The 24,529-nt window shown below is 42.0% G+C and overlaps 2 protein-coding genes across 2 annotated transcripts in view; one reads left to right on the forward strand and one right to left on the reverse strand.

Annotated features, from left to right (window-relative positions):
- Window positions 1-1,705: 1,705 nt before the first annotated feature.
- Window positions 1,706-2,877, forward strand: LOC124039283 (urotensin-2 receptor). The gene has a single exon (XM_046355218.1). The coding sequence runs from the start codon at window positions 1,750-1,752 to the stop codon at window positions 2,842-2,844; it is 1,095 nt and encodes a 364-aa protein (XP_046211174.1). The 5' UTR covers window positions 1,706-1,749; the 3' UTR covers window positions 2,845-2,877.
- A 4,572-nt stretch (window positions 2,878-7,449) lies between these two features.
- uts2r2 (urotensin-2 receptor 2) overlaps window positions 7,450-24,529 on the reverse strand; it is a 40,102-nt gene continuing 23,022 nt past the window's right edge. Inside the window, exon 9 of the mRNA XM_046356907.1 lies at window positions 7,450-8,587. Within this exon, the coding sequence (XP_046212863.1) occupies window positions 8,439-8,587 (149 nt within the window). The 3' untranslated portion in view covers window positions 7,450-8,438. The remainder of the gene's footprint in view (window positions 8,588-24,529) is intronic.

Consider the following 24,529-nt stretch of genomic DNA (forward strand, 5'->3'; position numbering starts at 1 on the left):
AACAAAATGTAGAAAATGTTAAGGGGTCTGAATACTTTCTGAATGCACTGTATACTGTATTCTAGTCAAGGCTCATCCTATATAACTACTGCTGTACACAACTTTCCTATTCATATACTGTCCCTACTGTCTATACACATCATTATATATATGTGTGTGTATATACTGTACCAGTCAAAAGTTTGGACACACCTATTCATTCAAGGGTTTTTCTTTATTTTTACTATTGTCTATATTGTAGAATAATAGTGAAGACATCAAAACTATGAAATAACACATATGGAATCATGTAGTAACCAAAAAAAAAAGTGTTCAACAAAACCAAATATGTTTTATATTTGAAATTCTTCAAAGTAGCCACCTTTTGCCTTGATGACAGCTTTGCACACTCTGCAGACTGGCATTCTCTCAACCAGCTTCATGAGGTAGCCACCAGTTTAAACCGAATGACCATGCTTTACGAGAGAGAGAGAGAGAGAGAGAGAGAGAGAGAGAGAGAGAGAGAGAGAGAGAGAGAGAGAGAGAGAGAGAGAGAGAGAGAGAGACGGGGAAAGAGATAGAGTTCCCCAGTCCCTGCCTTGAAGTGAATTCCTCTGAAAGGGTGATGTCCTCCTCACTGTCTCTCTACTCTCTGTGACTGGGACAGACCTCATGACACTCACTACTTTTAAAAAACTCAGTCATTTTCTTTCATTTCACTTCACCAATTTAGACTATTTTGTGTATGTGCATTACATGAAATCCAATGAAAAATCTATTTAAATTACAGGTTGTAATGCAACAAAAAAGGAAAAACGCCAAGGGGATGAATAGTTTTGCAAGGCACTGTATGCTTCCTCTATTCTGTTCCCCTCCCATCTTGCAGACATCTTTTATCTCACATAACACAGTCTCTATTGGGACTGGAATAAAGATGTTACACCTGTGCTTCTTCAACGGGGCTGTATCTGCACACACCTTTTCCGTAAATTGCTCACTTAATATATTTCTCAAACCTCAACAACTTCTTTATGCACAAAATCGAGTGAATGGTATATTATTATATGGCCTGTGTAGCGTCATTAGTCCAAACGTTTTTGAGGAAATGGAAAATATATTTTCACCTCTTAGATTATACAAGGGAATTAAATCGAACGTTTTTTTTGTGCCAGAAGCAGGGACGTTTGATTTTTCCTAATACCTACGCTTGTGTAGGTCCAGGTGAGAAAGATGAATATCACAATACCCTTTTTATGCGTAAAAGTGTCCCGCTCTCTTTCCTTGAAATAATGGGAATTCTACCATTTTTAAATTAACATATTAATTTGTCGGAAATCCATACTCAATCTTTGTTCATTTTTTTGCAGGCAAAGTTTATGTAAGAAACGCACCTCCTTATTTCTCTCAGTCCCTCTTATTTGGCATGTAACTTATTTTGTCACAGCTCAAAATGAATGAGTTCATGAATAAATTCAGAATTAATTAAATATAGTGTACTATATATAGTGTTATGTTTGTATATGTTATGCAATATCCATGAGAGTGTGACTGGGGAAGAGTTCAGTGACTGACGTCAGGAGACGCGGAGAGGAGCAGCGGCAGCGCGCGCAGACAGATATCACTAAAGTCAACACACAACCTGCACTGGTGCGCTTCACTGACCAGTGACCAACTAAACCTAGCTGCATCTTTTAGAACTTCTTCACCATAAACAATACATCGGAACAAAAACGGAACGACAGCAGAGAGGCTCCACACACAGACAGTGCGATGAACCACAACAAGACTGTTAACCATAATGTCAGTCCGCCAGCTCCAAACAGCGGCTCCGGGAGCAGCGTGGACGAGCTGGTTATCACCTCCACTTTCGGGACCTTGTTGTCGGTCGTCTACATAGTCGGCGTGTCGGGGAATGTGTACACTCTAGTAGTGATGTGTCATTCTATCCGCTTCGCCACCTCCATGTACATCTCCATCATTAACCTAGCGCTAGCGGACCTCTTGTACCTCTCCACAATCCCGTTCGTGGTGTGCACCTACTTCCTCAAGGACTGGTACTTCGGAGATGTGGGCTGCCGCATCCTCCTCAGCCTGGACCTGCTCACCATGCACGCCAGTATATTTACCCTCACTGTGATGTGCACGGAGCGCTACCTGGCCGTCACCAAGCCCCTTGACACGGTACGGCGCTCCAAGAGCTACCGAAAAGCCCTGGCCTGGGGGGTATGGCTGCTCTCTCTGGTCCTCACCTTACCCATGATGGTCATGGTCACAGAGACCACTAAGAGCGCGCCCAACGGGGGGGTGAAGAGGATGTGCGCGCCCACCTGGGCGCCCCGGGCGTATAAGATCTACCTGACCGTTTTGTTTGGCACGAGCATCATGGCACCTGGGTTGATTATCGGCTATTTGTATACGAAGTTAGCCCGGACTTATTTAGAGTCCCAGAAGAACTCGGTCATCAACAAAAGGAACAAGCGCTCCCCGAAGCAGAAAGTCTTGGTAATGATTTTCACTATAGTTCTGGTGTTCTGGGCGTGTTTCCTTCCGTTCTGGATATGGCAACTGTTCCCGTTGTACCACAACAAACCGTTAAGCCTGGCATCTCACACACACACCTGTATTAACTACCTGGTGGCCTGTCTCACCTACAGCAACAGCTGCATTAACCCCTTCCTCTACACCCTCCTCACCAAGAACTACAGGGAATACCTGAAGAACAGACACAAGAGTTTCTACCGCTACACCTCGTCTTTTAAGCAGCGCGCTCCCAGCTTGTATTCCTGCGGGAAGTCGGGCTCCTCCTCGAATCAGTTTGAGTTTAACTCGGAGACGCTGGTGATGGGGACTCTGCAGGGACAGTGAGCCCGTGCAAAGAGAGAGTGAATTTGGAACTGCAACAGGTAACAGGTAATCATTATCCCTTTTACGCATCTGTCAAATGCACAAAAGTAGTTTGCTAAGATATGCATTTGTCATATGGCTGGGTATATTATACTTGTATTATCCTTCCTTCCTTCTTCCTATCCCTCAAATTAGATATGACTTGACAGTGTACAGGTCAATCAGGGCTAGTTTCAATTCATGGCAGAGCAATGAAGTGTGTGGAGGAGAAACTGGTTTTACTTCTGTTTGACTCCGAGTCTCCTGTGCTATATTCTACTACACTTGTATAATCTATCTGACTCCCACCTGCTGTCTTTCAGTGTTTAGGCATCCGTGGCTACAGTGAATGGCAGGTAGACTCTAATAACGACGTCCACTGAATACCACAGCAGGTGGGAGGAAGATTCGCCATGGAGTTGGAAAATATGGCAGACAGATGTGAAAGTTACACAGTAAAAGCATCTCTTCCCTCTGCCCTGGTTTGTCACCGTCTGGATGAGAAGAATGGGTTATCTCAATAGTCAAAAATATACTTTCCTCTCCTTCATTTGCACTGCGGTGAGGAAACTGTGTAGGCCTTCCTGTCTGTATCCTCCGAGTGCAGAGTTACTTCATTCATGGTAAGCACCTGAGTGGTCGTTATCTACTGTCATGTGGTGCTGACCGTCGGAACTTTGGAACACTAGTATGACCGCTGGCCATGGTGCTGAAATCTCTGCTATTAGCTTGGCTTGTTTACATCAGGCCTTCTACAAGTGACAGTCACCACAATTCTCATTAATCCTGATCATATATCAGTGTTTCATTGATCATTTACATTACATTTAAGTCATTTAGCAGACGCTCTTATCCAGAGCGACTTATCATTAATGGAAACCTATCGGTGCGTGATCCATAATTGATCAGACTGGATCAATATCATAGTTTGATACAGATAAAATGATCTATTTGTTATTTTGGACAGGAATGTCTGTTCCGGTTGTGCTGTCCTCTTGGCGGCTAATGAACAATCGCTAAATCAGCCCTCATGTTTTATGTAGAGTCTATAACGGTGATTAAGATGGCCTCCTGTGCTGGGCAGAAGCTTGTTTAGTCTAATCTGCTCCAACGGGAACCGTATCAGTGTCACGTCAGACCACCATCTGCCTTCACATCTCCACCTCCTCAAACTCACCTCTCACCCACGCAGATAAAACACAGCCAAATGGCAGGAAATTGGTTTTATACACTTCCTTTCACACACACGCACCCGGGCACACACCAAGTCCCAGGTGGCCTGCGCATATCCGTAACATTTACATTTGCCGGTGAAAAAGCTTAAACAGTGTACCTCGCTCTCTCTCCTAATTAGTCCCAGATAATAATAAATGACTCCAGCAGATAACACCGGAGCCTAGTTGAATATTTCACATTCTCTCTGATGTTCATCATACTCTCAGATTGCATTCTGGGTTTAAAAATGGCACACTTCTCCCGATATAATGTACTACTTTTGACCAGGGCCTGTAGGATGCCATTTGGAATGCACAGCTTGTGTGGAGCTGAGCAGAGCCGAGCGGATTCCTATCCCAATCTGGGTTTTTTTTCAAGGCGGAGGATGGTAAATCGGCAGTTTAAGGAAATTATAACGCAACGCAGCCTCTTCAAGTGTAAACACTAGGCTGCGGTTTATCAGCCAATGAAGGCTTGTATTACTCAGAGCACTCCAACAGGCGTTGGGCTATGCCCGTTACGTACGTGGAGCAGGAATGAGAGACAATTGGAGGTTTAACCGTTTGAAGCGTGTTTTAACGAGGGAGGACATGTTAGGAAAATTAGGTGAATGGCACTGGACCTTGACTTTCCATTTGCATCAAGTAACAGCAAGAAAGTCTTCATGTGCCGTTTTTAACTACGGAACTTATTTTATAGTGAGGAAGCGGAAGACAGTGTTCAGCTAAATCTACCAATTCATTTGATATTTCACAATGGGAAAATGATGTGATCAGAAGAGATCAGCAATGTGGACAACTGATATAGAAGGGTGATCGTGCTAGTAGGTGAGTGTCACTTTGGAGTTGAGACTTGGTCCTACAAGGTCCTCTTTGAATGGTCAGAACTTGTTCAAGGCACTCTTATCTAAAGGAGGTGAGAAAACAAGTTTGTTTATCAAGCCTGTATTTTCTTGGTATTGATCGGAGTCCCTGTGACACATTGAACTATTTCTGAAGAAATCTCAAATTATTTTCAATACACACAAACAAGAGTGCCTCGAATCCCACAGGTTTCCTGCGTTTCAACGGTTCTTGTTACCCAAAAGATCGGTCCAACAGCTTTGAATTAAACACTTCCCCTAGTGTGAACCAGAACTCTTATGCGCAGCACTCCACCAACACGTGTAACAGACTTTCCACCGTTTCTTGCACAGTTTATTTTACATGTGTGCTCCATCGTGTGTGTTCCATTCTGTTGTTTCTACTTCCCCTCTCCTAATTTCACACTCTTCCATCCTCCCACCCACTCCTCGTCTCATCCCTTTCTTCTCCTCCTCCTCCTCCTCCTCCTCCTCCTCATCCTTCTCTCCTCAAAGATGAAAGCTGTGCCTGAGGAGGAGATCTAGGTTAACACACTTGTACTCACATGCACTTCTGAAAAGTTCATTTCTATCCTCACTAAAGATAAGCTATTGGGCTCACTCACAACTAATATCCCCCCTCCAGACAGAACTGAAGGGAGGGATTTAGTTGTGTGTGTAACCGATACTGAAGCTAAAACAAATGAACGGAACATACACAGACTCTAACAAGACTTGTCATGCATTACAATAGCTCAAGGCATGCTGTTCTTGTCAATCATCACTTTGATGTTTTCAACATGGCTTCCTGACAACAGACTCGGTTATTAATATGCATCCGATGTCCAAAAAAAGACTGATCTGATTGAGGGTGAAATAAACTGACCGACATGGAGCTGACTGAGGCTTTAAAGATCAGGTAAAGACATAATAGGATTTCAACTCTGCCAACTCACTGGCATGGATTACAGGGCACACTGGTCCTGTGTGCCAGCCGTCTGATACCCAACCCAACAGATAAGTCCCTAGGGCTACCTCTCCTCGTGTCCTTTCCTTCGCCAGCACTGGAAAAAAATAGCACAGGTGAAAGCAATATGGCGATGCCTTATTTTGAATTGGTGTGTACAAAGGAGAAGAAGCCACTTTTGACTATTGTGATGCAACCCCTGCTCCAATATGTCATGTGGTTCCCTCCCACAACCACAGAATCTAACCAACTCAATTGTCATTCTGTGGCAAAAGTCAGTTGATAATCAATGCATTGGCAATTGAAATATACACTGAGTGTACAAAACATTATGAACACCTCTTTCCATGAGACTGACCAGGTGAAAGCTATGGTCCCTTATTGATGTCACCTGTTAAATCCACCATCAGTGTAGATGAAGGGGAGGAGACCGGTAAAAGAAGGATTCTGAAGCCTTGAGACAATTGAGACATGGATTGTGTATGTGTGACATTCAGAGGGTGAATGGGCAAGACAAAATATTGCAGTGCCTTTGAACAGGGTATGGGTAGTAGGTGACAGGTGCACCGGTTTGTGTCAAGATGTGCAACACTGCTGGGTTTTTCACACGCAACAGTTTCCTGTGTGTCAAGTTGGCTGGATGTCCTTTGGGTGGTGGACCATTCTTGATACAATGGGAAACTGTTGAACGTGAAAAACCCAGCAGCGCTGCAGTTCTTTACACACTCAAAACCGGTGACCCTGGCTCATACTACCATACCCCGTTCAAAGGCACATACTGTAAATCTTTTGTCCTGCCCCTTCACCCTCTAAATGGCACACATACACAATCCATGTCTCAATTGTCTCGGGGTTTAAAAATCCTTCTTTAACCTGTCTCCTCCCCTTCATCTAAACTTTTGTCTCGCCCATCCACCCTTTAAATGTGGTAAGCATTGGAGTTAACATGGGCCAGCATCCCTGTGAAACATTTTCAACACCTTGTAGAGTCTATGCCCCGATAAATTGAGGCTGCGCTGAGGGCAACAGGGTGCAACTCATTATGGTCCTTCTGTAGCTCAGTTGGTGCAGGCTGCGGGCTAGAATGTATGCAACATGACTGGGTGGATAAAACTAAATGGCATATATTATTATTAGGAAGGTGTTCTTAATGTTTTGCATAAAATAAACACTGTAATTGCTGCATGGGGGAACATGCTCATTCATTTTCTACCAATAATATGTTATTTAAAATTGTTTGGGAGTAAGTGGGTAGAGAGGTTAAGAATAAAAATGCATTTGTCACGGTACGGATGCCATGAGCATCCTCCGGATTTGTTTAGGGAAGCAGGCTTCATAAGCAGACGCATGGACCATGTCCTTAGCTAGAAATTGCAAACACCATGCCTTATCCTGAGTATCAGGGCGTAAAATGGCTGAAGGCTCGTACAATGACTTCCTGAGAGGCTTAGTGTGTTTCAGACAGCCAGAGGTGGTGAGGTGATGGCACAACTTTCTAAGTCATAAGCCCAATTCTGCACTCCCCCCCTTCCCCCTTCAATGATTTTTGTTGTCCAAAACTAGGTTACTTCAGGTTCTTTTATTTCTTCCAAATCCCACAGACAATCTTCAAATAATATCCCATTTGATCAAATGATAAAGCTTGACACATAAAAATACTAATTACTTTTCAACTGTGGGGTTTCTTCTCAGAAGAAAACACATTGTCACATTCCCTATGTAAGTGAGAGTGAATGGCATGGAAGTGCCCTTTGGTGCTTCGACAGGTTGATACTTTCACACGAGGGATTAGGAAAGTTGTCAAGAGGTGTACAAATACCACTACTCCACCTCTCCAAAGCCCATTTCTCTGAGACCCGTTTGTGCTTTGAGCCATTCAGTTTCTAGTGGGGCAGAAACCGTTGGCGCACAAATATTGAAAGAGAAACAAACAGAGGAATAAACAAGGCAAAGTTGAAATTAGATAGAAATAGAGGGCACAGGCATTTGACCTAGCCTAAGTACCGGTCTCTTTCGCTAACATTCCACACCTTGACACTCTGTCATTGCCAAGGAGGAGTGGCGAGGAGTGGAATGGTAGCAGAAGAGACTGGTACCCGGACTACATTTGACCCCTTCTGCAACACAATCAGTATAGAAACAACCATGGAATGGAAATGTGACAAAGAAAAGAAAAAAGGCAAAACATTGTATCAAAACAATTTACTTTTAAATCACTTAATTTATATTGTGAAGAACACACTGTGTAGTAAGTGGAATCCTATTGTCAGAAAGCAGTACACCCTGTTTACTTTGGCACTGATAAAACTGATCTTAGACCAGTGTATTATCCTTTGTCCTTCTCCTTGCCTCTACCATCAGTGATGTGATCAGCACCACATAGAAAAGTAAAAAGCATTCATTTCTGTTTAAGTATAAGATGCTGATATAGAAAATATTATTTCAGGTGTTGCTGAATTATCAGGGAAAATCACATATCTGCCCCCTCTTTTCTCTCCTCACCACCCTTTTCTCTCCCGTCTCTGGGTTGCAGGAGTCCTCCGGGCGACACTGTCACACAGAGGTCATGGGCATGGCGGGGTCTGAAATGGCGTGGGCGGGGTCACAGGTGAAGGAGACTGTGATGGCGTAGCGCGTTCCCCACGAGACCTGCTCTACGCGGTGAAGGTTTTCCGACCCTGAGGAAAAGAACGACACTCGCCCTGGAAGAGAAGAGAAAGAGGGGTCAGAAGATGGGTTGACGTCTCTCTGACCCTGGAGGGGAAGAGAGGTTAGGAATGAGGGGATCGATATGGGGTGGTGATCATCAGACCTTGGAGGGACCTTTGAGGGAGAGAAGGAAGATTGGGGGTTAAAAAGAGGGAGAGCACAGAGAATGTACAAGTGTTCAAAACCCGGTGTTGAGGTAAAAAGTGTTGATTCTAGTGGGGTTAACACCAGTGGGATTGAAATGGAAGCTATCTGCAGTGTTATTTGAATCACAGTGGAATCAACACGGCATGGTGTTGTTACTCAACTGTGTGGAGTTAATTTCCGTTAACTCCGAATGCTTTGTTTGTTGCTGGTGGATTTTCAGAATAGATTGTTTTAACATCTATGTTTCTGCATGAACATTGATTGATGAATTGATCTTATACTATACAAAGATAAATTGTTCTAAACTTATCCAATATGTAAGTGGTTGGACTCATTGCACCTATTACTGAGATGGTTTAGGTAGTCTTATTTATCAAGTTCTTTACCATAGCAGTCATTTTGAACGCAGGTTGTAGGTGATACAATGGTGATACAATTGTTGAATATCCTCCCTTTGGCTGGATTCCAATAGGAATCACAAATCACTTTGGGGCGGCAGGTAGCCTAGTGGTTGGAGCGTTGGGCCAGTAACCAGAAAGGTTGCTAGCTAGATCGAATCCCTGAGCCGACAAGTTTAAAAATAAAAAAAACGGTCGTTCTGCCCCTGAACAAGGCATTTAACCCACTGTTCCTAGGCCGTCATTGTAAATAAGAATTTGTTCTTAACTGACTTGCCTAGTTAAATAAAATAAAAATTTGAAAGCCAGCATATTGTGACTTGCAGGTCTGATGTGGCCCATGAGCCTGGACTTTAAGACCATATCATTAAGGAATACTAGGCCATTACTATTAATTCAAACACATTCACTTAGGCAGTCACTTGGTGAAGGTGTCAGCACTACAAGTTAATTAATGCACAACCATGTCACTGTCACTAACAAACACAGTCATGGGTGGATAACTAACATCCAGTCAAAAGGCACTCTGGGAAATATGCAAATATGGCTTTACACCCTATAGTGTTAAAACACCCAAACAAATTACTGTGACACTACATGGTTATTCACTGAGAAAGTGTAACAAAGTCTAATAAAAAGTGTTACTTTAAGTCAGAATTTGAAACAACCACTGTTTTAGGGACCCAACACTCTGGGGGGTGTTAGTTTAACACTTTTTTTCCCGGTGGGTCACAGACACACTAAGAAAGTGTTACATTTAACACTGTGGTTGTTAAAAATCTGATTTCAAAATTGCTGTGAGGAAAGAAGAATGGAAGAAGTAGTGAGTTATAAGGGAAGGGAGAGAAATCGAGATAAGGGTTGAGAGGACGAGGAGACATGGGCCAGGTAAAAGATGGTATAGGAAGAGAGTTAGAGAAAAACGCAGAGGCGCCAGATACATACAAAATAACCGACAAGGTGAGAGCAAGAGAGAGAATGAGAGATAGAGAAGTGAGGGGAAGAGACGAGGTGACACGGAGTAACAGAGAGGAGAGAAAACAATCAAGGGACAATAACACAGTGGCAGTATGGAGACAGAAGAGCTGGTGCAGAAGTGAGCTCCAAAGCCAACAGACAGAGATGTTATTGAGATATCGGAACAAAACAAATATTACTAGGCAGTCACACAAACTGGTTTAAACCAATGAAGTATACAAACCCTGGATTTCTGATGCTATGCATTGGCCAATAAGAGGCTTTGAAGCCACCGGGCAGCCATGTTGGCACTCCCCAGAAGGTGCAGTCCTCCATAGGAATGAATGGAGTGCAGTGGGGACAGTAACAATAGAACTTTAAATGATACTTTAAGGCTAATCTTATATATATATATATATATACAAAGATTAATGTTTAGCGCACATAATATAATTACAAAATATAATGGTGTCTGTAATCAAATAAATGTGGCAAAAACAAAATGTTGACATTAATAAATGCATTTCTATAGCTACCAAAATATTTGTTACAACAGTGGGGGTGCCAATATGGAGGTGTGGTGGCTTCAAAGCACCGCCACATAGTGTATATATGAATCATTGTTCTTTGCCTGATGACTCACCCCGAATGAAATTCCGTCGCTGCTATCGAGCGCTACATCCATTCGGTCTGAAACTGCCATCCTAGAATTCGTTTGTGTGACTTCAAAATGAGGGGCGTTGTGCAAAACAAAACTCATCAGCGATTCGATCGATAAGGATGGGTAGCCAGGCAACCAGGTTCTAGCGTCTAAGGCCAACTTTTTTACTTAGACATGACTGTTGAGATTGGCTAGGTCAGCTAAGAAAATGTCTCTGCAGGATAAAGTAAAAGGATTCAAAAGCTCCTTAAAAAAAAGTATATCCACTTCTACACCATTTCTGCTACACACTGCTGTTCCAATAAGCCTTCAGTATTATGCTCAACTGCAATAGCAACGTGTCTTTCTAGGGCAGACCCCCCCCCCCCTTATTTTTGTGAGTGTTTTGTCATACCATTTAAATATAAAGCTGGAGTTGTCTGGTTTTTTTATAGAGCATTATCTGGGAGGAAAGTTGTGTGATTTATATAAGTCCCCCTAGCTGTCTGCTAGCAGAGGATGGCAGGGGAAATCAGCGTGAGGCGGTAATAGAATTTACACTTTGAAAAACTAGACAATGGGGGGGGAGAGAGAAACAGTAAGAAGACAGCTAAACAAAAGACAGAGAGAGCGCTAGTGGAAATGACAAGAGCTATAATAGACAAAACGATTGCTTTTCCCTTCACTGAAAAGGAGGGTATTTCAGGTATTAATAAATTAATGGCATTAGTCATAGGTAACGGTAAAGAACACTTCATTGGAGAATAATTCTTCTCGAGCCTGGGAAATGTAAAATATTTGAAACGTTTGTGAAAAGGCACTATTGTTGATCGTGTGAATGTCAGCTACTACAGTGCCCGTGTTTTCAAAACCTCACAAGTATAAAGACACAGCATTTTTCTCAAATGTTTTATGAGACTGAAGAACACTTTGGGAGGGATCTTAGGCCATTCCTCCAAAAATAATCTTTCCAGATTCTTGGTTTCCTTTGTCTGAGCTTAAGGACTTCCCTCTTCAATTTAAACCATGTATTCAATGGGGTTCAAGTTCAGAGAGATGGCCATTGCAAAATAATAATTTTGTGTTTAACTAAACATTTTTTTGTGGATTTTGGGCCTCAGGACCAGCGTAAGCAAAATAACCACATAAAGACCCACCACCATATTTTACAGTAGATATGGGGTTCTCTTCCACCATCTTTCTCACCACTGGTGTGCATGGCCAAAGAGCTCTATTTTCATGTCATCTGACCATTGGTTCAAATCCAAGCACCGGTTTGAATCCAAGTGCCAATTAGGACTGTTAATGGTGACCGTATTACCACCACAGCGATGGTTACGAGTCATGACTGCATTCATATTCTACGTGACCGTTCAGTAATTAGGCTTCTCCAAAGCTCTGATGCTGTTGATGGTAACTAGGCTTCGCCAAGCTCTGATGCTGTTGATGGTAACTATGCTTCTCCAAGCTCTGATGCTGTTGATGGTAACTAGGCTTCTCCAAGCTCTGATGCTGTTGATGGTAACTAGGCTTCTCCAAGCTCTGATGCTGTTGATGGTAACTAGGCTTCTCCAAGCTCTGATGCTGTTGATGGTAACTAGGCTTCTCCAAGCTAAATAATAATAATAATAATAATAATAATAGTTGCGCAGTTGATGGTAATCAGGCTTCTCCAAGCTCTGATGCTGTTGATGGTAATCAGGCTTCTCCAAGCTCTGATGCTGTTGATGGTAACTAGGCTTCTCCAAGCTCTGATGCTGTTGATGGTAACTAGGCTTCTCCAAGCTCTGATGCTGTTGATGGTAACTAGGCTTCTCCAAGCTCTGATGCTGTTGATGGTAATCAGGCTTCTCCAAGCTCTGATTCTGTTGATGGTAATTAGTAGCCTACCAAACTTGCTAACTGCCTGGTACTCCGCTCTCTATTGTCCCTCTAATCACTCAGACATTAATGCAAATATAATCAAAAATCAAATCAAACACTGAGTGCCCATGAGCTCATGTTGCGCAACATTTCAATAGGCTATGTAATTGCGTGAGAAAGTTGAGATTGCCTGTATTACAAAGAGGATCCCATCCACTTTCTATAGGCTAGGTCTACTATATTTATTTCTCACCTTTTCTAATCGACCATTCCTTCGCTTCACACATTGCTTTACACATTGCTTCGCTTTACAACAGGAGTATAGCGTACCTGGCTAGAATGAAAATGAACCTTGGCAAAAGCATCCTCCATTCGCTATTTAACGTGAACTCACCCCATTCCGTACAAATGTGCGCAACCGCAACATTCAAACGAGGCTGTAAAGAAAACTAATGGGACTGTAGCGACTGTGTTGACATTAAAATCTGGGGTGTGAACTGCATTTCTATTCAAGCGTTGATCGACATGGTAATGGCTCTATAGTATTGGAGAAAAGTTTCAATAACGGACCCTCCGTTACATCGTGACGTGTCATGCCGTAAAATACAGCATGCATAAAGCAACTATTTCTGTCTTACAATCGCTCGCCACCAGGTGTAGCACTTCTCTCATCGTTTAAAAACAAGAAAGGGACAGGTGTAAGGGGGGGATGCAGAGTCATTTTTTGCGTCATCACTGCAAGCGATCATGACTCTCAAAGCCGCTGTTTACTTCTGAAGATCACTTTAGCCCCGCCCTAAAAACCTGATTCAAATTCAACACAAACCTTCAAATAGGTATGTAATGACACATTATATAAAACTCTTTATAGTGTTTTATTTACATTTACGAGGCGATAAGTTGGACAGATCGAATGAAAAAAAGCAGTTTCCCCACACATTTCCTCTCCTTCTCACGATCACGCATTAGTTTCACTTCCCCACCCGCCATTTATAAAAAGACCCAGCATGGATTTTGGTGGAAAGTGGAGAAAATGTGCTTTACATTGGTAATGACATTACAGTTGATCTGGAAGTATTACGTTTTTGGTGCGCTAAAATAAGGTCAATTGTACAGACCAAGGTGATGTGCAAAAGTGAGTGAGTTTACGTTAAGTGCATAGATGACATGTATTTTTCCCCTGCCCCTGTTCCGAGACAGATGCATGATAATGGTCCATTCTAAATCAAACCAATTTCACACATACAGTGCCTTGCGAAAGTATTCGGCCCCCTTGAACTTTGCGACCTTTTGCGACATTTCAGGCTTCAAAAAAAGATATAAAACTGTATTTTTTTGTGAAGAATCAACAAGTGGGACACAATCATGAAGGGGAACGACATTTATTGGATATTTCAAACTTTTCAACAAATCAAAAACTGAAAAATTGGGCGTGCAAAATTATTCAGCCCCCTTAAGTTAATACTTTGTAGCACCACCTTTTGCTGCGATTACAGCTGTAAGTCGCTTGGGGTATGTCTATCAGTTTTGCACATCGAGAGACTGAATTTTTTTCCCATTCCTCCTTGCAAAACAGCTCGAGCTCAGTGAGGTTGGATGGAGAGCATTTGTGAACATCAGTTTTCAGTTCTTTCCACAGATTCTCGATTGGATTCAGGTCTGGACTTTGACTTGGCCATTCTAACACCTGGATATGTTTATTTTTGAACCATTCCATTGTAGATTCTGCTTTATGTTTTGGATCATTGTCTTGTTGGAAGACAAATCTCCGTCCCAGTCTCAGGTCTTTTGCAGACTCCATCAGGTTTTCTTCCAGAATGGTCCTGTATTTGGCTCCATCCATCTTCCCATCAATTTTAACCATCTTCCCTGTCCCTGCTGAAGAAAAGCAGAGCCAAACCATGATGCTGCCACCACCATGTTTGACAGTGGGGATGGTGTGTTCAGTGTGATGAGCTGTGTTGCTTTTACGCCAAACATAACGTTTTGTATTGTTGCCAAAAAGTTCAATTTTGGTTTCATCTGACCAGAGCACCTTCTTCCACATGTTTGGTGTGACTCCCAGGTGGCTTGTGACAAACTTTAAACGACACTTTTTATGGATATCTTTAAGAAATGGCTTTCTTCTTGCCACTCTTCCATAAAGGCCAGATTTGTGCAATTTACGACTGATTGTTGTCCTATGGACAGAGTCTCCCACCTCAGCTGTAGATCTCTGCAGTTCATCCAGAGTGATCATGGGCCTCTTGGCTGCATCTCTGATCAGTCTTCTCCTTGTATGAGCTGAAAGTTTAGAGGGACGGCCAGGTCTTGGTAGATTTGCAGTGGTCTGATACTCCTTCCATTTCAATATTATCGCTTGCACAGTGCTCTTTAAAGCTTGGGAAATCTTTTTGTATCCAAATCCGGCTTTAAACTTCTTCACAACAGTATCTCGGACCTGCCTGGTGTTCCTTGTTCTTCATAATGCTCTCTGCGCTTTTAACGGACCTCTGAGACTATCACAGTGCAGGTGCATTTATACGGAGACTTGATTACACACAGGTGGATTGTATTTATCATCATTAGTCATTTAGGTCAACATTGGATCATTCAGAGATCCTCACTGAACTTCTGGAGAGAGTTTGCTGCACTGAAAGTAAAGGGGCTGCATAATTTTGCACGCCTACACGCCTAATTTTTCAGTTTTTGATTTGTTAAAAAGTTTGAAATATCCAATAAATGTCGTTCCACTTCCCACTTGTTGTTGATTCTTCACAAGAAAATACAGTTTTATATCTTTGTTTGAAGCCTGAAATGTGGCAAAAGGTCGCAATGTTCAAGGGGGCCGAATACTTTCGCAAGGCACTGTATAATATTTAGTACATGTACAGACAACATTAAATTAAGAATAGTCTGATGGGTGGCAATATTAGCCTATTACTTGTGAATGATGCCCGAAATGTGCAGTAAGGCAAGAAACAGCACATGCCTTTTCATTGCGCCTTTTTTAAATCATAGTCGCACACCTCACATAGACCTATATATTTTGATACGGCTTGTATCACAACTAAATTGGCCAAATCTACTCCTGTTGACCAGAAGGGGGGTTTGAGGAGGCCCAAGCGAACAGGGATGCAAGTCTACCATTTTAAGCACAGTTACTCCGGCCTGCCATCTCTGACATTCAATGCAAGTGTATTGGTGCTTGCAAAGGAGTCCTTGTCCTCAAAGTATCCGATGCTACAAAATCTCTACTGAGCCAACAACAGCTCTCCCTGACCCAGCACAATCCCAAACACTGCAGGATCTGATCACCGCCACCAACCAGACCCCAGATGGGGGGGCTTCCATACCCACCTCCCTCACTGCAGAGACACTCCTCCTGTAGTATGCCCAAGCAGTCAGCTTCCCTGAGGAGCTAAAACCTCTGAAAGCCGGTAAGGAAGTGGCTAAGGATAGCAGTCTTCTCTCACTTGCCCCAAAGTACGACCAAATACCCGGAATGATCCGAGTTGGAGGGAGGCTGCGCCAAGCATTAAGTCTTGGATCCTGATGCTATCCATCCAATTATCCGAGACTCCAGACACCCTCACACCAGCCTCCTCATAAAGAGTTACGAGAAGCTTCTCCACCGGGCCAGAGAAAGTATATGGGGAGATGAGGTGAAAGTACTAGATACTTGGAGGATGAGGAGCCCTCGCAAGCACCAATACGCCTGCACGGAATGTCAGCCGGATCAACTGTGCCCAAAATTGGGGACTTGGCCCGTGCTCGCTTGGCCTCTTACCTGACCATTTCTGGGCCCAATTCATTTGGGATTACTTACCAATCCTACAGCACAGAGGGAAATGGAGGAGGGAAATGGCCAGCCTGGACACTGGCTAAGTAGTAAAGATAATGGACCCTCTACTCCCTTGAGCCTCCTGGGTGGTGGGCCATATCACCAAGACCATGCCTGAGACCGATGGTCGTGTTCGATCAGGGGAGATCCAGGTAAAGAACCTGACGTATATCTGGCCATTTGCCCAGATAATTCCTCTCCCTGAGATGACAGAGGACATGGAGGGGTGAGCTTTATGAGGAGTGTGGAATTCAACAAGATCCCGAGGTGGCTGTGGAAAAGGCCAATGGAGTTGGTGGAATCGCCCTTTAATTCATGGCCGCTTGCGCAGCTGGGCAAGAGTTCTTTAATTAGGTCGGGTGGAAATGTCAGACAGATCTCAACTCATTAAAAGGAGGAAACGGCCACCGCCCCGACCTCGCTGCTTTCTCTCCCCCAACTCCTTCTAATCCAGACATTATGTGTGTTGACAAATCAACATAACAGATTTGGTGAATTTATCTTTCATCTGAACTATCTGTTGCGCTCGGGAGAGAGGGCCATCAGATATTTTTTATAGTTATTGCGGAGCGCAGATTGCCGAGCACGCTTCAAACCTATTGTGTTATACCAATGGACAATGATCATGGCCGTACAGATCATCACGGCACAATTAAACCATTGATATATGATCAAATGTAACGAATTGATATGTACATAAGACACATCTGGAAGTATGAAATATGAAATGAAATTATTATTTGCAAAATTGATCAGCCTGAGATCAAATTGATTAAGATTATAGATTGAGTAATTGATAGATTTATTTGCATTATGATTATGATGAACGGTTACGATCCTAAATGACTCAATCATGCTTCATATTGAACTGAATTGCTGAACTAATTCATTATGTAAATAATGAGAATGATTGTTATTATGATTTGACTTTGGGCTTATGAATTTGATACATGCTGTTCTGTTTCCTTTGTTTATGCAGCAAACAAAAAACTAACCATTAAATATACCACTTTGTGGTTAACGTAATTTCTGCTTCAGTCTCCTCAATTCCTCTCAGTCATCTGACCCGTGACCACCTGTACACCTTCACTATTGTCAGCCATCCTACCTGTCGGCTACACACACAGATTCCAATAATCTTTCAAACTTCTTCAATTTAAGCACATTAATCCACTTTACAACCGGTGTATAGCCTAACTGGCAAACATACAGTGCTGTGAAAAAGTATTTTCCCCCTTCCTCATTTCTTATTTTTCTGCACATTTGTCACACTTAAATGTTTCAGATCATCAAACAAATTGAAATATTACACAAACATAACCCAAGTAAACAAAATAATGCAGTTAAGTGATGATTTTATTTATTAAAAGGGAGAAAAAAAATCTATCCGAACCATCATGGCCCTAAAAAATAAGATATTTATATGCATTATATGCATAACATTCACGTGAAGAAATATCCTAATAATTTATCAACATTTTAAGATAAACATTCTGATCGGTTGCATCAGCCTAATTGCTTTTAAATGTTGGTTGTTTTTATGCAAGTGGTTGTATTAATTTGGGATCTATCGCATCCCACAACTGTCCCAGAGTATGTTTGGAATATTTATTTATTGCACAGAAGGACAAGTTGACCAATAAAATGTCAACTTTTGTACTATGGGGGATAGTAGATTGACAGAGGCTAGTGCTTTTGCTGTTCGTTAGTCCTATTCATCTTGTTGGCTGACAAAAAGTAGGCTAAATGTGGAGAGTTCTTCTAACAGCTTCAATATGAAACTCGGAATTCGATGAGGGACGCACGCAGCTGCTTCCCGGATGCATTTGTCTTCACTTGTAGCCTACTGCGGAACTGAGATTCCTGTGAGAGGGACCCGATCACCTGACAGGCATTTGCTAATAACAATTGAGATATCTGAGAGAACCATGTGAGTGAGAGGCGCTTCAGAACACAGCAGCCGGGAGAAGTGAATTCTGATTATTATATTCAGCCCAAGGGCCCAGCGGCCACTTTGGTCGCAAAAGGCTCCGAATTCTAAGCAAATCTTGTCTGCTAAATGAACTAGTGTAGCCCACAGCCATATGGCATAGCCATATCAGGGCCTAACATAAGAGAATGCTATTCTGTCCTTCTGAAAAATACTACATTTTCTTCATATCATGTTTATATAGACCAGTCATAAATAAATAATGAGTTTATTGTGATAGTGTAGGCTATAGTAAATGGATTTATTACACTTTTTAAATGGAATTTCAAAAGGTCTGCATCAATGGCTTGTAGGCTGTGCGTGGAAGCCAGGAGAACCCAAATGTGTTTTTATTAAATAGCAGTTATACTTGACAATCACTGGCTGACAAAAAAAAAAGACATGAAAATAGTGATTTGGCCACGCAGGCCAGTGGTGGGTTTGGCTTAGAAATCAAGGATCTGAAAATATTCTGTATGAAGAAATGGTCAAAGATCTCTCCCAATGTGTTCTCCAATCTCATAAAATATTTTTGAAAAAGGCTCGGTGGTATTGAAAACAAGGTATTGGTATTGAAAACAGGGGAGCCAATCATTTTGTCCCCTATCTTTCTGAGAGAAAATAATTTTATAAGTACACATTTTTATTAAAATCTTACTCTGAGCAATTGTATTAGTATAAAATACACTTTCCAAAAAAAAACATGTAAAATACAATATAGCTCAGTATTCGTATTATCGATTGTGTAGTTTTCTTTGCTCATCTTTATCAATGGTGCCAATAATTTTGGACCTGACTACATATCAAGCCAATGGATTAGTGATACAATAAGAGACGGTAGAAATATTATCTAATCTGAGACGGCTTTAATCAAATCAATTATAACATGGATAGTTCCAGTCTTGCCTCACAATTGGTCAATGAGTATTCTAACCATTCATGTTCTTCATGACACAGTCTCAGTTGAATGAATAGAATTCACATGCCCCTGCTCCTCCTCTAGCTTAGCGGCTTACAGATTTATGGAGCAGTGCCAACATCCAGGAGGATATACAGCAAGTTATCTTTGCATGCATAATCACGTCAGTGAAGCTCAAGCGTGGCCATGCACATTTCTCCATGAGACCAGATACAAAGCTAAGACGCTGCTAGTGAGCAAATCCAATCAGACTCCTATCAGCCAGACTCCAAACCAACCCACTGATATTGCTGTGCCCATGGCCCCACAGGCTATTGTATTTTAGAGGCTATTTAAACCTCGGCTGAGTTTCAGTTGGTAGAGGGGAAGGGAGGGAGAGAGTTAGGGTTAGTAGCTTTTGCTAGTCTGCCCTGGCTACAAAGGCAGGCCAATTGTGATCTTTTGCCAAATATTTGTCAAAGATCTGATCTGATTTGTCAAAAGACCAATAACTGGGCAAAATATTAGAATTGGGCTGCCTGTGAAAATTCAGCTATTGAACATGGAGACAAAGAACACTTATCTCTAAGTTAAAGTACATCTCAATAATGTTTGCAGCTCAATAGTGGCTGTAGTGGCATCCACTCCTTAGTCCCCTCTCCTTTATCTACACTCATATGAAAAAAACAGGATAGGAGAAAGCAGTGTGGTAGAAAAATAATGGATGAAGCTTAATCAATTCTTTGAAACAGACGTGCAGGGCTAGAACAAAAGCCTGCACACACAGTAGCTCTCCAGGATGTGAGTTGGAGACCATTGATGTAGAGAGAGACGAGGCAAGAAGGGAAGGAGGAAAGGAGGCTACCTCAGACTATTAATAGATGCAGGTGTCTGACTCATCCAACCCTGTAGACAGTAGAAGCTGCTTAGCCTACAAACTTTACACCACCCACACTCTCATCAGCAGAAAAGCATCCCTATCCTCCAGACAATTAATCTACTCCTCCCACACCACCATAATTAATGATCCACATTGTCACTTTCTTTCTCCCCAAACTGCCAGGTGTGTTATGCATGAATTAGTAATCTGATTTTAAACTGTATATCTCGGAGTCTCATAAATATATTAAAGTGCCCGGGTTGATTTATGTGCAAACCCCTAGTGTTAAAGTAACGAACTCCTGCGTTGTGGATGTAAAGAACCCTTTGTGTCTGTAAATATTCCGTTTGTACATATTGATATATCCTTGTATGATCTGCTAATAGGAGAACAATGGGGATCGTCTACAGCAGGGGTAGGCTGAATCACATCCGATAGGGCGGCGCATAATTGGCCCAGCATCGTCCGGGTTTGGCCGGGGTAGGCCGCCATTGTAAATAATAATTTGTTCTTAACCTCTTCAACCTATGGGGGCGCTATGTCATTATTGGATAAAAAGACGTGCCCGTTTTAAGCGCAATATTTTGTCACGAAAACTATGCATGGAATTGACAGCCTTGGAAAGACAAAACTCTGACGTTTCCAAAACTGCAAATATATTATCTGTGAGTGCCCCAGAACTAATGCTACAGGCAAAACCAAGATGAAGTTTCATACAGGAAATGCCCAAGATTCTGAAGGCGCTGTGTTCCAATGTCTCCTTATATGGCTGTGAATGCGCCAGGAATGAGCCTGCCCTTTCTGTCGTTTCCCCAAGGTGTCTGCAGCATTGTGACGTGTTTGTAGGCATATCATTGGAAGATTGACCATAAGAGACTACATTTACCTGGTGTCCCGCCCGGTGTCCTGTGTTGAAATTATTGCGTAATCTGTAAATCCATGCGCGTTCCATTTCTTCAAAAGAGAAAGTCAACTGCCACGATGGATTTTATCATCGATAGATATGTGAAAAACACCTTGAGGATTGATTCTAAACATCGGTTTGCCATGTTTCTGTCGATATTATGGAGTTAATTTGGAAAAAAGTTCACGTTTTAATGACTTAATATTTTATTTATTTTTTTCCCTTACCCAAACATTATGAACAAAATGGAGCGATTAGTCGACATAATATTTTTTGTAAAAACGGAACATTTGCTATCTAACTGAGAGTCTCCTCATTGAAAACATCTGAAGTTCTTCAAAGGTAAAAGATTATATTTGAATTATTTTCTGTTTTTTGTGAAAATGTTGCATGCTGAAAGAGAGGCATAATCCTATGCTAGGCTATCAATACTGTTAAACAAATGCTTGTTTAGCTATGGTTCAAAAGCATATTTTGAAAATCTGAGATGACAGTGTTAAAAGGCTAAGCTTGAGAGCAAATAGAGTAATTTCATTTCATTTGCAATTTTCATGAATAGTTAACGTTGTGTTATGCTAATGAGCTTGCGGATAGATTTACACAATCCTGGATATAGGTTTTTTTTCGTAGCTAAACGTGACGCAGAAAACGGAGCGATTTGTCCTAAACAAATCTTTCAGGAAAAACTGAACATTTGCTATCTGAGAGTCTCCTCATTGAAAACATACGAAGTTCTTCAAAGGTAAATGATTTTATTTGAATTGCTTTTCTGTTTTTTTGTGAAAATGTTGCCTGCTGAATGCTAACGCTAAATGCTACATTAGCTATCAATACTGTTACACAAATGCATGTTTTGCAATGGTTGAGAAGCATATTTTGAAAATCTGAGATGACAGTGTTGTTAACAAAAGGCTAAGCTTGAGAGCAAATAGATTCATTTAATTTCATTTGCGATTTTCATGAATAGTTAACGTTGCGTTATGGTAATGAGCTTGAGGCTGTAGTCACGATACCGGATCCGGGATGGCTCGACGCAAGAAGTTAACTGACTTGCCTAGTTAAATAAAAGGCTTAAAAAATGTTAAGATATTCACCTGGTCACCTGGGGGTCCGCAGCCCGCTTAGGGGTCCACATAGGTACTGCAGGGAGGTCCAAAAATATTTAACACAAAATTATTTAAAAGAAAAAGTTATGTTTTTAAGAATATCGCTAGAAACAACAAAATATTTTTGGATTTCATAAACTACCTACTGTAGAAAATATGAGAATATCTTCCGGCAAGTGCCGCTTGTAACCTGTCTTGACTTTGACATAGATTTTTGCCAACACATGGCTAACCTTTGTTAAACCAGCATAACAGCTGCTCTGAGCACAAATGTGTTTGGAGTTACATTCTAGCCAACAGGCTGTTAAAAATTACACTTCCTCTTCCAACTATAATGTAGAGAGGTCAAAATAATGAAAAACTATCTACCAAATCTATTAATTAATAAAAGTACAAAAAAAGATTACTTCTCCTTGCCATTATCATTCACACGAGGTTGGCTAATATATGATGGTGGTCCCTGGGTCACGGTTTGCCTGGGAGGGGGTCCCTGGGCAAGAAACAGTTGAAGACCCCCAGTTGAAGAGCCACAGAGGGATGACTGGGATTTGTGGTCTTAAAAGCATCAGTCAGACGAGCCACCTGTATAGAATCCCCCTGGTCCTACAGGCCCATTAATTCCTGACATGCCCTTTTCACCACTTCCTCCGATCCCTAGATCTGCATCTCTCCTCCTATGCCTCTGCCTCAATCTCTCCTTTCCTTCCTGATCGGTTTCTCCCCTTTCAATCTCTCTCTCCCTCCCTCCCTCCCTCTTCCTTCAAAATATTTGTCTCTCTCCCTCTCCCCACTGCTATCTCAAACAGCCCTAATTATCTCAGTGTGGGGTTCACTGCATCATTAGACCACAGAAGGGGGGTGATCTTCATTCAATGATACAGTGCACACATCTCTCCCAGTCTCCCACTTGGCTGCAACCTGGAAATAACTTCTCCTGAATAATATCATGAATTATGCCGGAGTTTCTTTCACTCAATCTTCATACTCCAAACCCCAGCGGATCAGTTTTAAGCTCTGCTCCGTCTGCTCTCTCATATAATAATGTAATGTGGCTCAGCAGAGGACTCCGAGGGCTCTGAAAATGGACATGTTATTCCCCGTTTTAAACCATTCAGGCTCACCCTCTCCTTTCTTTTTTCATCACCTGCCTCCCTGTCATATATATACAGTACCAGTCAAATGTTAGGACACACCTACTCATTCAAGGGTCATTCTTTATTTTTACTATTTTCTACATAGAAGAAATAACACATATGGAATCATGTAGTAACCAAAAAAAGCACTAAACAAATCAAAATATATTTTAAATTCTTCAAAGTAGCTACCCTTTGCCTCGATGAGAGCTTTGCACACTCTTGACATTCTCTCAACCAGCTTCATGAGGTAGTCACCTGGAATGCATTTTAATTAACAGGTGTGCCTTGTTAATTTGTGGAATTTCTTTCCTCCTCCCAGTTGCCAACTGCGCTGAGGCTAGGAAACACTGTCACCACCGATAAATCTACAATTATCGAGAATTTCAATAGGCATTTTTTCTACGGATGGCCTTGCTTTCCACCTGGTTACCCCTACCCCGGTCAACAGCTCTGCACCCCCCACAGCAGCTTGCTCAAGCCTCCCCATTTCTCCTTCACCCAAATCCAGATAGCTGATGTTATGAAAGAGCTGCAAAATCTGGACCCCTACAAAGATCAGCTGGGCTAGACAATCTGGACCCTGTCTTTCGAAATTATTCCACCAAAATTGTTGCAACCCGGATTACTAGCCTGTTCAACCTATTTCGTATTCTCTGAGATCCCTAAAGATTGGAAAGCTGCCGCGGTCATCCCCCTCTTCAAAGGGGGAGACACTCTAGACCCAAACTGTTACAGAATTATATCCATCCTACCCTGCCTTTCTAAGGTCTTAGAAAGCCAATTTAACAAACATTTCGAATCCCAACGTACCTTCTCCGCTATGCAATCTGGTTTCCGAGCTGGTCATGGGTGCACCTCAGCCATGCTCAATGCCCTTTTTATTTTTCATATTTTTTATTTCACCTTTATTTAACCAGGTAGGCTAGTTGAGAACAGGTTCTCATTTGCAACTGCGACCTGGCCAAGATAAAGCATAGCAGTGTGAACAGACAACACAGAGTTACACATGGACTAAACAATTAACAAGTCAATAACACAGTAGAGAAAAAAAAGGGGAGTCTATATACAATGTGTGCAAAAGGCATGAGGAGGTAGGCGAATAATTACAATATTGCAGATTAACACTGGAGTGATAAATGATCAGATGATCATGTACAGGTAGAGATATTGGTGTGCAAAAGAGCAGAAAAGTAAATAAATAAAAACTGTGGGGA

Source organism: Oncorhynchus gorbuscha, linkage group LG07, assembly GCF_021184085.1.
Source record: "Oncorhynchus gorbuscha isolate QuinsamMale2020 ecotype Even-year linkage group LG07, OgorEven_v1.0, whole genome shotgun sequence".
NCBI lineage: Eukaryota > Metazoa > Chordata > Actinopteri > Salmoniformes > Salmonidae > Oncorhynchus > Oncorhynchus gorbuscha.